General features: G+C 32.5%; 3 protein-coding genes across 3 annotated transcripts; all 3 read right to left on the bottom strand.

Annotated features, from left to right (window-relative positions):
• Nucleotides 1-1,169: 1,169 nt before the first annotated feature.
• Nucleotides 1,170-3,134, bottom strand: HELRODRAFT_62512 (hypothetical protein; the record flags this gene model as incomplete). Its single annotated transcript, XM_009011484.1, has 6 exons — nucleotides 1,170-1,334; nucleotides 1,567-1,681; nucleotides 1,886-1,987; nucleotides 2,088-2,204; nucleotides 2,428-2,570; nucleotides 2,943-3,134. The coding sequence occupies 6 exons, from the start codon at nucleotides 3,132-3,134 to the stop codon at nucleotides 1,170-1,172; spliced, it is 834 nt and encodes a 277-aa protein (XP_009009732.1).
• A 355-nt stretch (nucleotides 3,135-3,489) lies between these two features.
• HELRODRAFT_93602 (hypothetical protein) lies at nucleotides 3,490-8,469 on the bottom strand. Its single transcript, XM_009011485.1, has 14 exons — nucleotides 8,224-8,469; nucleotides 7,985-8,125; nucleotides 7,631-7,686; nucleotides 7,413-7,482; nucleotides 7,058-7,254; nucleotides 6,709-6,801; nucleotides 6,221-6,353; nucleotides 5,638-5,758; nucleotides 5,420-5,478; nucleotides 5,125-5,306; nucleotides 4,761-4,989; nucleotides 4,536-4,685; nucleotides 3,882-4,464; nucleotides 3,490-3,842 (listed from the first exon to the last, which is right to left on the bottom strand). The coding sequence occupies exons 1-13, from the start codon at nucleotides 8,234-8,236 to the stop codon at nucleotides 4,343-4,345; spliced, it is 1,566 nt and encodes a 521-aa protein (XP_009009733.1). The 5' UTR covers nucleotides 8,237-8,469; the 3' UTR covers nucleotides 3,490-3,842; nucleotides 3,882-4,342.
• A 3,627-nt stretch (nucleotides 8,470-12,096) lies between these two features.
• HELRODRAFT_159611 (hypothetical protein) lies at nucleotides 12,097-17,621 on the bottom strand (the record flags this gene model as incomplete). Its single annotated transcript, XM_009011486.1, has 7 exons — nucleotides 12,097-12,148; nucleotides 12,246-12,324; nucleotides 12,602-12,710; nucleotides 13,007-13,365; nucleotides 13,637-14,127; nucleotides 14,872-14,941; nucleotides 17,600-17,621. The coding sequence occupies 7 exons, from the start codon at nucleotides 17,619-17,621 to the stop codon at nucleotides 12,097-12,099; spliced, it is 1,182 nt and encodes a 393-aa protein (XP_009009734.1).
• Between the last annotated feature and the right edge of the window lie 588 nt (nucleotides 17,622-18,209).

An 18,209-nucleotide genomic window follows, 5' to 3' on the forward strand; every position in this document is an offset into this window, starting at 1 on the left:
ATATTTCTAGTCTATATAACTTCAGTCATTTACTGTTATCATTATAGATAATTGTGTAACCAAATCCATACTAAACTGTCTGTTATATTTCCTTGTTCTTTTTTAATATATGTGTTAAAAATCTATTGATGCTTTTAGTCTAACCACATATGATGACGTAATAATAGTAATAATAATAATAATGACATCACATAATTAGTGTAGTAAATGTTGAATGCTTTTAAAACTCGTTGTTTGTTATCTCTTCATTGCAGTGCAGAGTTTATTAGTACTTCATTTCATCTCATGATGAGGATGTAATAAAATAATTTGAATTGTATTGCGTTTGGCGTCCTAAAGATGATGATGATGACGATTATATCAATAAAAGTAATTGTAATGATAATGATTAATATAGTAGTAATAATAATAATGCAATAAAAATGACAAAGAAGAATAAAACTAAAAACTTTAAAACAAGTTGAAACAACACAAATGAATATAATTTTTTTTATTGCAATTCATCAATCATTTGTACCTAATGTATACATTCAAGCCCGCCAGAACGATGGCTGTCTGACATTCTTATCCTATTTTATGTAGAGTTGATAAACGATTATATGTACAATGGATGGATAGTTGTTATTATAGATAATTAACATAACTTGGGCAGGCATAACAAACACCGCACAGAAACAATGAAATGAAAATGAATGACAAGCTTTATAATATTAGCAGTTCGTCGGTATATTTTTGTTCTCTGTAACGTTTCTCACGTTTGCGTTTTCTAATTGTTGACGATTGCTTAATAGTGATTCGATCTTTTTGTCATAGTCATCCTCTAATAGTTTCAAAAAATTTTTCACTCTTTCATTTCTTTCTTTCACTATTCTTTCCATTAGAGAAGGTGGTGGTGTTGTTGTTGTTGATGAAGAATTGTAACCAACATCATCATCGTTGTTGGTGCTACTGATAAATTCCATGGCAACACGTTGGTCAGCGCTCATCCTCTGCTCCCTTCTTCTTCCATCTCTTTCTTCTCGACCTTTCTGAAAGGTGAGCAAAGCAAATACATTAATGCATTCATGGACAATTTTGAAAAAAGTCCAAAATATCAATCAGTCAGCCAATCAACCAGACAACCAATCTATCAATCAACCAGGCAGCCTACTAAACAACCAATCAATCGATCAGCCAGACAACCAACCAATCAATCGACTAGACAACCAACCAACCAGCCAACCAACTTTAATAGCTTGATAGTTCCTCTGGAAGTAATAGATGCCGGAATAGAAATGGCACCAGGAGTACTCTGGCCACAGGACTTTTGTGAAAGATAAAAACGAATAGGAACTCTAAAAAAAAAGTTTAATCATTTTTCAATCAATCATCTGATTAACCCTTCAAAAACTTTTTTATTGTATATTTGTTGTAAAAGAAAGATTGACAACAGGAGAAAGAAAAGAAGTTATCAAAATTTGATGCGATAACAAATTATAAAGTAAAAAAACCACCCAGCAACAAAATAAAATACCTTCCCCTAGCAAAACCTACAAACAACCAAAACCGCCCAACAATGAAACTAACTTGCCAGAGCAGAAAGTCACTCAACCTGACTTCTCCAGAAGTTCTGATGACAAGATCGGGCTCCGTGGAATGTCGCGTGTACAAACATTTCTCGAATAAATCTTCATCAATGTCACTGCAGTGCATTTCAAGTGTGAATTATATTTAGTTTTTGTTTTTTTACCAATGGAAGCAACTGACAGATGAAGGAAGCATCAGTGGTAATGCTTAGTGAAAAATAGCTTTTACTACTTAACATAACAATCTAGATTCAAGCTAAAAAATCTTATTATATATAAGAATATATTATCTAAAAAATATTCATGCAGCATCCACTGACGATTGTTTGATAAGGCCTTTAGAAACACCTCGAACAATCTGCACCATGGTGTTTGTCATCTCTTCTCTTGACGTGTAAGCGCAGCATATGTTCAAAAATGCTCTGAAAACAAAATGTTATTATGAAGGTTTCTCTCTTTAGTTAAATAGTTTATTAATATAAATGTACTGTTCACGGTTTGAGGTGAATGATTATAACCTACTTGTTGTTATCCTTGGTGGAATGAATGCCCTCTGCAAAAAGTTGCTGTATGTCGATGGGTAAGTAATCCATGTTTCCAATTATTCTTAAACACAATCCGTGCTTGCTAATCAATTCCCTAAGAAAATTTTATAAATTGGTTAGAATAAAAATTAAAGTTTATTTGTTTTTATGAAAACTCTTTCAAAACTTGTTGAACACCAAAAATATGACCAAGATCAAGATAAAATCATTTTCTTATTGAAATTAAAACACAGCTGCTTGATCAGTCAAACAAGACAGATTGGAATGGGGTTAAAAAATAGTTTTCCAAACAGCAATATAACAATTTCATTTTTTACTTCTCAGCTAGGAGAGCTGTAAACTTTTGACGAGCTAACTCCATGAGGCCATCAATTTCTTCTTTTGATCTTTTGAAATTTTCTAAACTGAAAGCATAGAGTGTAACTTCGTTAATGCCTAGTCCCATGCACCACTCCAATGTCTTTAAAAATTCAAATTAATAATAAATAATACCCATTTTGTTTTTTAGATCAGTTGAAAATATAATTACAACAAATCACAATGTAATTTAATGAATTATTACATCATGTGTTTAATGTTTTTTTATTATTTCTTACACAATTTGCATCTATGGAAATGGAAAAAGAGTAATTCAATTCTATTTGTATATATAATATCAAATTAAAAATAATTTTATTTTGTAATGTCTCTCCTACCAGTCAACCAGTCAACTGATATATAAATTATATTTATTATTATATTATGTAATTAAAAAGCATATTAGCAATTAGTCCACAAAAAATCGGCCACTACCACACCCCCAGCTAGCCACCAGCACCAGCAGGAAACTAACTTCAGTGACTTTATTGAAGCCAAGCAGATGCCCCACTGATCTCTTGTAATTATTTTTATCTGCATATCTTCTGTTGCCATCCATGATGACTGCCACATGTTTGGGCACGTAGCCGCTCTTCAAAACACTCTCACACAAACTTTGAATCCATGATTTCTTTCTTTTCGCATCTTCTCGAATCCAAGTGGACATTTTTCAAAACAGCCAAAAAAGATCGCTCAAACAAGCATAACCAACTCGAAATAAGAAAAAAAAACTACTGAAACGAAATTAACTCGATATTTACGATTGGCTTTGAATCATGAACGTCTTAGGGGAGTAAATATGTTTATTAAATACACTTATAATCTACAAATGTGCTTATAATCATGTATGCAAAATAGATTTAATATACAAATTTATATTATAATTTAAATAATAAATATTATAAATTATTTTATAATTTTAGACATTCAGTGACATTATATAATGTTCAGTGATCAATCATACGCTGATTTTATGCGGTTAACGGTCAAAAAGGTTTTTAACTTTTTATATTATTAATCACAACACAAATATTTGAAATTTGTTGGAAAGAATTTGAAAAACCAGCCACGAATGTAACATAACATAAATTTCAGTGGCGCTGGCTTAGACTGATTCTCTGTTTAGGCCACCTCAGTTAGAATCCCAATTTTGCCAATTTTTAAAAATTTGTCGCTTCTGCCGACGTAGCATCGTTATTTAAACTGTCTCTAGTGATTGACAGCTCTGCTTCCTCCAGACCTTTCCTCTGGAACCCACAACCCCCTTCTCTAACTACTCCTCACTTGCAAAGTTCAGAACAGATCTCAAGCTCATCGGTTTTCAAAATTCACTGAGGAGCGCTGTTGAACAACGCGGAAATAGCGCTTTACAAACAAATTGGTCGATTGATTGTTACTGAAGAAGTTATATTACATTGGCAGGTCTTTCTTTGAAAAACTTTAGTTTATGACTACTTGTTATTTTATTTCTTATGAAACAATTTAAAAACGTTTCTTACAAACTATTAGAAACTTATTGCATGAACTTGATTGCTAAAAATGCTGCTTTTCACTAGCCTGGCTAGATCAAATACACCCATACACATACCATTTTAAATAAGGTATATGTTCAGTCTTAGCCATTAGTCGCACAGTATAAAATGCGTTAATTAATCATGCACCGCAAATAGTATTCAAACATTTGTGAACAGATGTTAAGACGACAAAACTTTGCGAATGTTCTAAAGTCAGTGGTCTATTGGAATTGTTGCAAAAATGGCTTGATAGTAAAAAAAGTAGCTGGTAACAAAAATATTTGTTTACTGTAACAAATTACACATGTGTTTTGACATAGATAATAAACATCCCGTGTGAACGATCAGAAGATGCAGGCATTCAACTATTGATTGGATTTCTACTCCTGGGCAGTCCTTTCAAGCCAGGGGACGTTTGGGTTCCTATGGCGGCCATCGGTACATTTTTTCTTTTCACTCTTTTGGATGTTGCTACGACATAATCTAAACGGAATAAAATAAACAATTTCAGAATTCTCACAAAAATTGAAAGCAAAAAGCTTATGGGAAATAACCGTCATCGACTGCTTCTGAACATATGTTGACGTCTTCATCTTCGTTATAATTAATCTCATTGCGCTTGCGCTTACGAACGAGAGGACTAACAACTTGACCTCCAGTGACCATGACTTGATTGTTGTTGCAATTGTTAACTACTAGGTTCTCTGCAATACAAACAACATGTTTTCTGAACAATGCAAATATTCATTAAATTGAATAATAAAATAAGATAAACGCACTTAATGAAGACAAACCTTTCAGCTTTTTTTTCTCAGCAGATGATTTATTGTTAGATTTGGCAGGTGTCGTTTTCTTGGCAAGAGATGGTAAACGAACTTGTATACGTTTTGGAGATTTATACTTAGAAACCAATGCAACTTTGGTTTTTTTTGTATCCATGACATCAATTTTATTATCATTTTCCTCACTTAAGATTCTCTTCCTACCTTTCAATGGTGTTTTATTCACCTGCAAAAATGTTATAAACCGGAATACATTTACGTACAAATGCAATTTAACGCAAGTTGTTGAGAATAAATATAACACAGAAATGCAGTTTAACGCTGCAAGAGGTTGGTAGCAGAATAAAAACAACAGACTGACCTGAAATTGTGCCTTCGAATCAGATGTTGCTGTAACTGATTTGCTAGTTAGATCTAATTTCTCTGAACTCTTAGAGCCAAAAGATGCCAGTGTTGACTTGAAGATGCTCCTCAGTTGTTCATAATTAGGCTTTTCATCATACTTCAGCTTTGCAATGACGTTCAAATATCCACACAGGCCCTCTGAAGACGTTCATAAAACTATTTTCATAAAATTATTTTCCGAAAATTATTTCAATGTTTTTACTCCGTGAAGAGATTAAAGGAGCAGAAGATATCTAGCAACTGAAACTCACTTGAACTTGCTTCATTCTTTATTAATGGACCGATGAGAGAGTTGATGTTGGACATGTATCTGGAGTACGAACATCAAAATAATTTACAAATTAAAATCCAAAACTTAATCATGCTTTATCGAAATTGTAAAGAAATTATTTTAAGCAAAAAATATAAAATAGATTTAAATTGAAAGCAACGCAAAAAAAACAGAACAGAACTAGACACAAGTGTAGACCTGATTTTTTGGTTGGACACGAAGTTCTTATCATCAATCTTGCCCTCCCATGGTAACGAGCCGGCCAGCCACTGCCACATGCAGTAACCCAAAATTTCCAGGTCTCCACGTGCTGACGGCCCTGCATGTGTGTGACGTCATCATAACCACATTTTCATTATAATTTGATCATTTTTTTCTTCTGTTTCCTTTTTCTATTTCTTAAATAATCTATTATTCTCATTACACAGCCTGTATTTGGAGTTCATTGGCTGACTTTGCATTTCTATTTCCTACTGATTTTTTATTATCCCCACTTCTCTCTCCTTTATTGTTATAATTTCTCTACAGTTTCATTTTCAAAATTATTTTTATACAAAAAGTAACTACTCATTGTTCTCGTCTTATGCTACAAACTTTACATTTTCTAAAAAGTGAAATTTTGAAAAAAAAAAAAAAAACAATGAACGAAACCCAAAAACGCTTAGAAAGGGAAAGAGAGAGAGAGAGAGAGAGAAAGAGAGAGAAATAGAGAGAGAGAGAAAGAGAGAGAGAGAAAGAGAGAGAGAGAGAGAAAGAGGAGAAGAGAGTAAAAATTACTTACAGACACCCCTGTGCGCATCTCTGCTTGCATACTCGGCAGTTCCATCATGAGCCTTCTTTGGATCCTCCTTGTATTCCTTATGCTTTCCATCGACGAGGAATCTGAATGCCAGTCCATAGTCTATCAAGAACACCTAATGTCAATGGTGAGATTGTCAGTTTGTCTCATAACTTTTATTAGGTTGCTATTTTTTTTTAGATGAAAGTAATAAATAATATTATTAAAGCTTATAAAGTCTTAAATATAAAGTTTCATATTTTTTCAAAAAATAATCCAGGGCACAGATATTAAAATTCTTATTTCTTTATAATTTCTTTATGTATCCAGAACAAATAACATGCTCAAATGTAAAGTTTATAAAACTATTTTGAAAAAATCCAAACAAGCAGCATGCCAATCAGGTAAGACAAACATCACACCACACCACACCATACCACATCCCACCACACCACATTCAGAAATCATCACAAAGTGATTGATTGGTAGACCTGGTTTGAATTTTTGAGACCAATCATAATGTTGGCAGCCTTGATGTCAGCATGTGCATAACCCTGGCTGTGAATGAACTCCAATGTATCCAACTGTATGTGTGTGTACGCGCACGCGCGCGTGTGTGTGTGTACATGTAAGGAGATTGGCATTGAAAAATAAAAAAAACAACATCAAAATGAATTTTAATTTATTTGCCGACAGACACATTTTCAAGCATTCACATCGACTTAGATAAAAAACAAATTTTCACCAAATATTTTATTGATTTTAATTACTAAATTTGAAAAATAGAAGAAACAAAATGACGGCATGCAAGTAATGAGGTCAGTTACATTAAGATCGTACCATCTGCAGGCCGATGATAAAAATGCTGTGGTGAGGAAACGTATTGTTGTTGCTTTCAAACATCTTCTGAAGGTCAGTCAGAAACCTCTGAATGACCATGAATCGATACTTCTTGCCATCCTTCTCATGGTGACCAAGTGCTCCGAATTTTGGCACACCCAAATGCTTCAATCCTTTGCTATTCATGTAGGCTGTCACTGGGTTTCAAGTAAGTAAACAAATATAATATATAACTTAATAGGTAAATAAATACAATATATAACTGAATAAATAAATAAATGCATAGCATATGTATGCAAGCATGTCTGATATATATAGTATATATGATAAATAAAAAAAAAGTGTCAGCCCCTACCTTGATCAGGTTTGGCAACTCTCTGAAAGAATGTTGTCTCACAGAAGAGAGGACCATTTTCGTGCGGTTCCTAATTAATTTAAAAAACATGGCAGTGAAGTTTAAGGATTGTTATATGCAAAAATTATTTAGTAAAATAATATCTAACTGATTATTAAATAATTGTAAAAATAAGTAGATTAAACAATTAAATGAAAAATTTTTAAAAAAATTCTAACAATTTTCATGACAAATTCAGCATTTTTAGAGACTGGTGCCGTTGATGCTGGCTGGGCTGTGAACAAATTTTATTAAAAATAATTACTTAGTTCATATTAATATTTATACCCACAAATTGACTTGTTAAAATCTTAAAAGGACAAGGAAAAGTTTTTAATACATTAGACACTAAAGTATAAAAAAAACCTTTGAAGGCTTATATTTTAAAGAAAACACCAGGAAGCAAAAAATGTTTAACAATTAATTGTTAACACTTAATAGGAATTAAAAATTAAAGCAAAGCAAAAATAAATTAAATAGTATTAATAAAAAAATGTATTATCCAATCATGAAAATTTACAAACTGGACTTACTGAGGTATATTAGGCCGAAGCCTCCACTTCCAACAGGTGCTCCAATCTTCCACTGATTTTTCATCAAGTCACACAAAACCATCCCTTCAGGCATTGATGGGGCCATCTTGTAGGCACTTGTTACTTTCTTTGGCTTTGTAGCTTAAAATTATATATAAATTAATTATTCAATTAGTTTAATCAACCGCTCACTTAACGCAAAATTACACGGAGTTAAAACAAAAAAATTAATTAATTACCAGCTTTTTTCATTTTCGATTGAAGATTGTTGTTCTGTGATGACCTGATGATATAAAATTATAAATAAACTTAATAAAAAAACTGAATTTATATGAAGAAAATGTTTTCCTCAGTTGTAAAGTTTTTAATTTGTGGTTTTTAAAAACAATTCAATGACGACATTTAACGTAAATGAAATAAAAAGTTACAAGTTACTATCACTTTAAATCAAAAACTGGCCATAGAGCGCCCATAAATGAAAAAAAGGAGACATCCTGTAGCGCCTAACTTAAAATCTGTAAATTTTTGTTTAGGTTTTTTTAAAACACATCATTTTAAAGAAAAAAAAACTACCCAGACACCACAACGAAATAAATTAAAAACTTGTTACGAGTATTGAAAAAGTTGTGTGTATGATAAATTAGTGTAGAAAATGAAAATAATTCTACATTCATACTTGATTACCATAAACTTTTTCTTATCTTCATTTGGAGGGAGGCCTGTCAAGTTCGACCCTCTCAAATCGGCCAAGCTATATAGAGACCAGAAAATAAAATGGTACATTTTAAGTATATGATATGGGCTGACGGCTGATTATACCATTTTAAATTTGCAAGAAAACTTTTTTCTGGCTTTCCAGCTTGAAAATATTATAGTGTAGTGTAGCTGGAACGTAATCTTTCATTAAAACGTTAAAAGTAATTGCCACACATTAGTAGAAGTAATTTGTAATTAGTCATACACCAGAAGTACATACACCTTTCTTTTCTCATATATCTCCATATCTTGTTCTCTTGCACTGGCTACCTATAAAATATAGAATAATTTTTAAAATTTGCACGTTCATTTACAAGTCTCAATCTAAATTATTCCCTAAGTATTTATCAGATATATTAATTGAACCAAATGAAGCAAATTTGATTAAAAAGTTTTAGTAAAACTTAGTTTGTACTTTAAAAAATGAGTTGAAGATGAAAATGATGTGAATTTATCTGATCATTTTTAAAGAAATTTATGAAAAACATAATTTTTCCAAAAAATTAGCTGATAAAGAAGAAAAGAGACACCAAAAAAACGAAAAATAATTGGTTGATCATTTATTTCAAAAAATTATTCGATAACAATAAAAAATTTTCATAAAAAATTTCACAAATAACCGAAATATGCGTCCGTTCGTTATTTTAATTTGCAAATTAAAATATTTTAGATTAGTAATATCTATTTATACACGCCATAATGTAATTATTAGCCTGCAAATTTAAAAAATAATTACATAATAAAAAATAATTCATGATACTGTAATGCGAAAGTGTAATGAAACTATGGATATATAATAATGAAACTTAATTTAGTAACGTAACTCAGACACTCATTCTCTCGCTATTTGAGTATTTTTATATAATTTTCTAAAAAAATGTTAAGTATATCAATAGATAAATGAATTAAATAATTGGTTAATTAATAATAATAACTCATTAGTTTTTAAATGCAGATAAGTTTTATTATTACTATACATATATTAATGTATACATGTATATGACTAAGACTATATATGTTTATCTAAATATAATACATATTATATATATTTTATAATACATATATATATATATATATATATATATATATATATATATATATGTGTGTGTGTGTGTGTGTGTGTGTGTTTTGTGTGTGTTGTGTGTGTGTGTGTATACAACTTTATATGAAGCCTTTGCATAACAGAATTAATTCAAATTAGAAAACCTCGTGTGAATTTATAACACGACTAATCAAAATAACATGATGATAAAAGGATGGCGATGTTTATAATGATGGTGAATGATGAACGACTAATGGTGAATAATGATGAATGACGATCATCATGGAAACATTATGACTATGTGGTTCGCGAGTTAGCTCATTTCGTAGAAGTGCAGTCTCTTCGTTGTGATTTCAGAGTAATCTAGTTCAAATACTACTTTTAAACGTGTCACTTGGGCGTAGAGTGTATGAAGTGTGTATGTATGTCTTGTTGTGTGTATACGGAGTGTATATGTATGTTTTATTGTGTATGTATATAGTGTGTATGTATGTTTGTGTGTGTGCATATGAAGTGGTTATGTTTGTTTTGTGGGGTGTATGTGTGTCTTGCGGAGTGTATAAAGTTTTTATTTATGTATGTCTTGCGGAGTGTATAATATGCGTACGTGCGTCGTGTGGTGTGGCTGCTACAACCCTTGTGGCACAAAAGTTTACATAAAACTATGTAAGTAAGGTCTAGGTTTACTATTATCCTTAGGTGAGAGTAAGATAATATGTGCTCATGATAGCTGCGTGCTGAAGATCAAGAAATGATGAATGATGAATTATGAATGAAAAATGATGAATGAAGAAAGATGAATTATGATTATAATATAATTATGATGTAACCTACGCTTATAAAAAGTTTAATGTTAATGAATAAAATGGAAGTTTACTGATAATGGTGATAATATTTGTGTTTTGTATTGTATTTTTAGTGATGATGTTTCTAATGATAACGATGATAATGATTAGGAGGAATACAATAATGCTGACTGTAAAGATGCAATTGATGATGATAATGATGACGGTGATAAACGAGCGATAATACAATTTGCGAATTATGTAAATTACGCCGACGTATCCATGATTACTGAATGTTTACGCGCTTTTACGTTTGCGAAATTGGCGCTCTTATTTGTGATTTTCGATACAACGATGACGACGATGATGATGATGTCATTGATGATGACGAGACGATGATGAAGTTGTTTACGATGTCGTTCTTGATGATAGTAAGCAAAATTATCATGATTTTGTTGTTGATGACGACGACGACGACGATGATGATGATGAATTGATGATGATGATGATGATGATGAATTGATGATGATGAATTGATGATGATGATGAATTGATGATGATGATGATGATGAGGAGGAGGAGGAGGAGGAGGAGGAGGAGGATGATGATGATGATGATGATGAATTGATGATGATGAGGAGGAGGAGGAGGAGGATGAGGATGATGATGATGATGATGATGATGATGATGATGATGATGATGATGATGATGATGATGATGAATTGATGATGATGAATGGATGATGATGATGGTGAATACGAACGTGGCGCCGATGTTAATGATATGCATCAATATAATGATAATTTTTTCAACGACGACGATGATGATGATGATGATGATGATGATGAACTGGGAGATAGAAACGGCAATAAGAAAATTATTCGCTCGCAATAAAATTATTAATCATAAATAATAATAATAACAATAATAATTACAATAATTATAATAATAAGAAGAAGAAGAAAAAGAAGGAGGTGAAGATGAATAATGAAACAATTTTGATGATTAAAACATTCATGAAAAAAAGATGATGATGAAACTGAGGACGACGACGATCATGATGACGATGGCGATGTTGAATAAATGAAATCTCAATAAAGCAATCAGTAGTTTACATGACGAGGATTTTGATAAGCCCACACATGTGCACAAACAAATTTAATCTTAGATGTTTGAAGATGATCAGAGAAAATAACCACAATAATAATAACAACAATAACAACAATTATAATAACAAAATAATAATAATAATAATAATAATGACGACAACAATAATAACAATAATAAACTCAATAATAATAAAAGGAATAATAATGACAAGTTGATTGCGCGATTGTTGTTGTAATCGCTGAATTTATAATTTTATTATTCATATTTTTAATATATACTACTACTAATATTGTTATTATTATTATTATTATCATCATTATTATTGTTATTATTATATAATAAAAAATGTTAATAATAATTATTAATTATTGGTTGTCAATATTATTCCTCTAACTACATATTACTTATACTGTACACCTTTAAATGCCTTTCACTACTTTCAAAATTTTGTTGATGTTGTTGTTGTTGCTGCTGTTGATATTGTTGTTGTTGATGTTGTTGTTGATGTTGATGTCGTTGATGAGAGTCAAGCAATAAATTCCTCGCAACACGATAGACGGGGTCTCACATGATAAACAGCCTCTTCTTGCGTTCGAACCAGGTCACAGAAAAGAAGGTGCAGGTGCCTTTAACCATTGCACCATAGCCTGTTGTTGTTGTTGGTAGTGTAGTGGAGGTCGTTGTTGTTTTAGTAGTAGTAACAGTGTCAGTAGTCGTAGTGGTAGTAGAGTAAAAGTAGTAGTAGTAACAGCAGCAGCAGTAGTAGTAGCAGCAGCAAAGTAGTGGTAGTAGTAGTAGCTGCTGATGACATTGTAGTAGGAGCAGTAGTAATTGTTGTTGATGTTGTAGCATATTCATCCACATTTTCTTGGCTTCCCGTTTCGAACGATACCGTTAGACTGATCCTTTTAAAAGCCTTTTGACCTTGGATAACCATGGCCTTTTTGTTGTTGTTGATGTTTTTTTTTGTTGTTGTTAATGTGTTGGTGGCGGTGTTAATATAATTGTTGTTGGTGGTTTTGTAGTTGCCTGCCTGTTTGTTGATGTTGTTTGTTGTTGACGTTGTCGTTGATTTGTATATTGTTGCTTCGCGAATCATCATGTTGTCATCATCATCGTCGTCGTCATCATCATCGTCATCATCATTATCACGATCGTCCATTTTGTTATCATCATCACCACCATCATCATCGTCATTATTATCATCATCATCAACAACAACAACAACAAAATCACAATCATCATCATCATCATTCTATCTACATATACTCATTTGAAACAATTTGCCCATGTAAATTTGGTTTTACTGTGTTTGTTAAATGCCTGTACTGCAATAATCTTTTCACAATTGTTGTTGTTGTTTCTGTTGCTGTTTTTGTTGCTGATGTTGTTGGTTTTGTTAATGTTGGTGGTGCTGTTGTATTTGTTGTTGTTGCTGTTGTTGATTAGGATGTAAAATATTTTGTTGTTGAGGATGTATTTGAATTTCGTGTTGTTGATGTGACTGCTGTTGCGGTTGTTGATGTTGTTGTGATTGCTTTTGTTGTTGTTGATGATGAAGTTGTTGATGTTGTTGTTGATGAAGTTGTTGATATTGTTGTTGTTGTTGACGATGTTGTTGTTGTTGACGATTTTGCTCGTTGAAACGATTAAAACGCAATTTTTCAGCCAAACCCAATACGTCTTCACTTTCAATTTTAATATTGCATTCATTATTGTTAATGACGTAATTATTATTATTATTATTATTATTATTATTATTATTATTATTATTATTATTACTGTTTTTGACTTTATTACAAGAAGTTGAAACGGTTTTATGATTATTGCTATCAAATTTATTGCTTTCTCTGCTGATATTATTATTATTACTATTATCACTATTAATGTTATTATTATCATTATTAATGCTATTATTATTATTGTTGTTATTATTATTGTTATTGTTATTATTGCAACCATTAACAGTTGTGGCTGAGGCGTCATTGAAACAGCAATTTTTAGTGTTATTGTCCAAATTATTATTATTGTTATTATTATTGTTGTTGTTGTTTGCATTGTTGTTATTAATGTTTTTATCGATGTTACCGCTGCTAACAACAATGTCCATGTTGATGTTATCGATGTTTATAACAGACAAAACATTGTGGCTACTGTTGTTATTGTTGCTGTTATTGTTGTTGTTGATAATGTTATGGATGTTAATGTTGTTGTTGTTGTTGTTACTGCCTGACGAAAACATCAGTGGCTTCTTGATGACATCAGCAATTATTTTTGAAATTCTCCTGGATCTTCTGCGAACGTGTTTCTTCTTAGTTCGAGACGTGGATTTGTGCTGCTGTTTCGAAGTGGTTGTCATTGATGTCGTCGTTGTTGTTGTTAGCGCTGTGTTGTTGTTGTTGTTGCTGTCGGAATCGCTATTTTCCGACGTTGTTGTGTTACTGATGCAACTGTTTTTAGTGAGGATTGTTGAATGTGTTATTAATGTCACGGATATAGTTATTGTTATTAACTTAATTACAATTACTAACCAGCTATATAACCAATTGGCCAACAAGCTAGCCAACAAACCAGCCAACAAACCAGCCAACCAACCAATCAGTCAGTCAATCAATTCATCAACCGGCCAACCACCAACCAGCGAGTCAAGAGAATAATATTTTAAAATGAAAGAAGCATTTAGAAAAACGACTTCATTCGGTTGATATAACCGAGCGTTACGATCCGTTCTTACTACTAATACTCCAAGTGTCTCCACTATTACAATTACTTATTACTGCTATAACTACTTCACTACTACATTACTACTTCACAACATTGCAACTTTTATTACGTTACAACTGCCACAATTGCAATTCGACTGTGTTGTACAGTTGTGTACGGAATTACTCTGGTAGTACATGCAGTGAACGTTGAACGGACGGGTGTGTTATTGTCAATATTAATTGTTGCCAACGTTGTATGTGATGTTGTTTTGTTGTTTGTTTTTGTTAGGAAGATGAAGAGAAAGAGAGAGAGAGAGAGAGAGAGAGAGAGAGAGAGAGAGAGAAAGTGAAAGAGAGGACAAAGAAAAAAAAACAAGAATAAAGAAGAACTCAAAGAAAAAGAAAAAAAAATAGAAAGCATATTGAGACAAGTGAAATCTTGAGTGAGAAAATGAGTAGGTGACTGAAAACATGTTGGTGTAAGCTTACTGCGACAAATGACACGATTGCACTGTGATGACATGACGACAACGATTACGACTGATATATTCAAGATGATCTGATGATGATGATGATGGCATGGGTGGTGATAAATATATAACAGTTAACCATAACCATATGACGATGATACTGCGTGGGGATGACGAGTTTGATGATTACAAAGAAACCGATGGTTACGATGGGCAAGACGAGGATTTGGGTTTTGATAATGACGTTGAACTGTATAAATATAGCAATAAGGATGGTGATAAGGTAATGACGATGATGATGACTACGATGGTGATGATGGTGATGATAGCAGAAATGTTGACAGTTGTAAAAAAAATCTGATGGATTAAAATAGATGATGTTTTGAAAGCGGTCGGAAAAAGCATTCGTTTTAATTTTTAATTGCACAACCGTCCGTCCATTCATCATCCTATCCTCCTACACTCACTCATTCACTTTGCCATTTTGATCATCGCCATCATCACCATCATCATCATCGTCATCATCATCATCATTTTTACTATTATCCATCGTCTTCGTTTTCATCATCATCATCATCATCATCAACATTCTATTATTTCGAGGTTACAGAAGTTTAGAGCACAACATTAGAGACAACTATTGCTTTAACTAAGTCTAAAGGAAAAAGTATTTTGACGACGAAGAAGAAGAAGAAGAAAAAGAAGATAACGATGATGACGACGATGATGACGACGATGATGATGATGATGGCAACTTGAACACACCGGCCTCGACTATTTTTACGCATCGTCAATCCACATAGAATGTATCAACCTGAGCTTAAATCTAAATTATCCCGTGCAAATTTTATGAACATAAACCACGCAAACGCGCACACACACACACATACATACACACATACATACACACATACACACACACACACACACACACACACATATATATACACACACCACAATCATACACACCACGCACATATAGCCATCACATATAAACATTTGTGTATGTTTGTGTGTGTTTGTGTATTTGTATGTGTGTGTGTGTGTAGTGTGTGTGTGAGTGTGTGTGTGAGTGTGTGTGTGTGCGTGTGTGTGTGTTTATGTACGTTCACGGTGAGTTTGGTTTGTCACAATGTTAAACAGCATTCATTCATTCAAGCAGTTAAATATTGTTCCTGCAAGCGTTTCATCCCATTGTGTCTTATTGTGGTTTGCCCTGCTGTACATATTGTACACACACCACAATCATACACACCACAATCCTACACACCACACACACGCTCTTCTGTATTGTACACAAAACATGCTGGAACGAGAGATGGAAGTATGTAAAAAAAAGTAAAAACTAAATAACATAAATGAGACATTTGTGTGTGTGTGTGTTTGTGGTGTATGTTTGTGTGTAAACGTTGGTGTGTGTATGTGTGTTTTGTTAATTAAATATATAAATATAAAACATAAAGTTGAAAAGAACCATAACTGCTACACGAACCAACTATCTAACAGATACATGCACGCAATCCTATTGAACCTGTACAAATATACAAACATACACATGCACACATACAAACACACACACACACAAACACACACACACAAAGCCGTTATAGAAACACCTTGCAGACGACACATCACAAAATTGTTACGTATTTTCTCCATTACTCCGTGTACAAAAACAAACATGAACGCACATCTTCTACATTCATGTACATTAACTAAAGCGTACATTTGTGTACATAAATACATCGTACATGACACGAGCAAACAAACTACATACATACGCATAAACGCATCTATGCAAACAAATTTTAACTTATGTTGAAACACACAAACACACATGCTTGCATAAACACACACACACACGCACACATAGGCAAACATACATTATACAACATTGTGTCAGATGTTGATGGTACCGCTAATTAGTTAATCTGGGACAGTGTCGAGTTAGTTAATATTGATTCACTTGGATTCTTTTGATTGCATGCACTACAACACAGCAGTCAGTAACGAGATTTTTGGGCGTAAAAAATATAAATGAACGCTATATAAATGAAAATGCATAGAAATGATAATAAAAAAAGTGCGTTAATGTTCGTGTGGTGTGCATGTGTGTGTGTGTGTGTGTGTGTGTGTATGTTTGTGTGTATGTTTGTGTGTGTGAGCGCACATGTGTGTGTTAGGTGTGTGTGTGTGGGTGTTGTGCGTGTCTGGTAAAAACAATGCAATCATTTCAGATTTGTATTTTGTCAAGTTTGTATTTTTTTTGAAAGCACAACACTGCCCGTGTGATTTTTGTATTAAGAGGTATAAATTTATTTGTATGAGGCGTATCGCAACGTGTACATACACTCACGTATCAAGGGTATTTGCGTACACGCTACGGTATTATTGTGTATTTTTGTATTTGGATCCAAGAACGCAAAAAAAAGTAAAACATATTTTCGCGGTACTGTGATGTGCAATTGTTCAATCTTTTTCCTATTCATATGTGTATGAAATTGCATCAAAAAAAACTTTTCAGAGAAAGCCATCCTTACTTTTACTACACACACACACCACACACACACACACACCATACACACACACACACACACCTCATACACACACACCACATACACACACACACAGCACACACACATTCACACACACATTGTAACATCAATCGTGATGCTATCCTCACTCAACTCAATACTCTGACTACTTACCTTATTCAGGGATTTTATTTTTTCCTATTTTTAGCTTACATTTTTTTACTCTCCTGGACATTTTTTAGAACGTGTCGGTCGTTTAACTCAATTTCCAATGTGAAAAATCATCAATTGAATGAGGTTGTGAGGTTTCTTGTTGAAAGTATGAATCGTTTTTATCGGCATGAACATTTTTTTGTCTGTCTATCTGTCTGTCTGTCTGTCTGTCTTTCTGTCTGTCTGTCTTTCTGTCCGTCTTTCTGTCTGTTTGTCTGTCTGTCTGTCTCTGTCTGTCTGTTTCTGTGTCAAAAATGAAAAAAAATTTTATTGCAAAAGTTTGTTTGTGTTTAAACAAGAAAATGATTTAAATTGAATTACGATGTCGTTACGGTTGGTTGGATGGGAACATTTACATACAATGGAACGTTTCGTCATTATTTTCTGCATACTTATTTATTATACTTTAAAGTTTTGAAATTTTTGATTTAAATTTAAATTTATTGCCAAAAAAAACATTAATTTCGATAAAAATTCAATTTAAAATAAAAATTTGAACTAAGAAAACATTTGATTAAAAAAATTTTTTGAATTCATGATACGTTTATTTTTTTGCAAAAACATTTATTTTTAAAAAAAATTTAATTAAATAAAAAAAAAATTTAATTTC

Source organism: Helobdella robusta, assembly GCF_000326865.2.
Source record: "Helobdella robusta unplaced genomic scaffold HELROscaffold_1, whole genome shotgun sequence".
In the NCBI taxonomy this organism is placed as follows: domain Eukaryota; kingdom Metazoa; phylum Annelida; class Clitellata; order Rhynchobdellida; family Glossiphoniidae; genus Helobdella; species Helobdella robusta.

Bases quoted from the DNA above. Each gene is read 5' to 3' on its own strand.
- HELRODRAFT_93602 (XM_009011485.1), bottom strand. The intron at 7,483-7,630 runs GTTAGAATTTTT...TAAATTAATTAG, and splicing joins CTGAATTTGTCATGAAAATT to GAACCGCACGAAAATGGTCC. The intron at 6,802-7,057 runs GTACGATCTTAA...ACACACATACAG, and splicing joins TTATCATCGGCCTGCAGATG to TTGGATACATTGGAGTTCAT.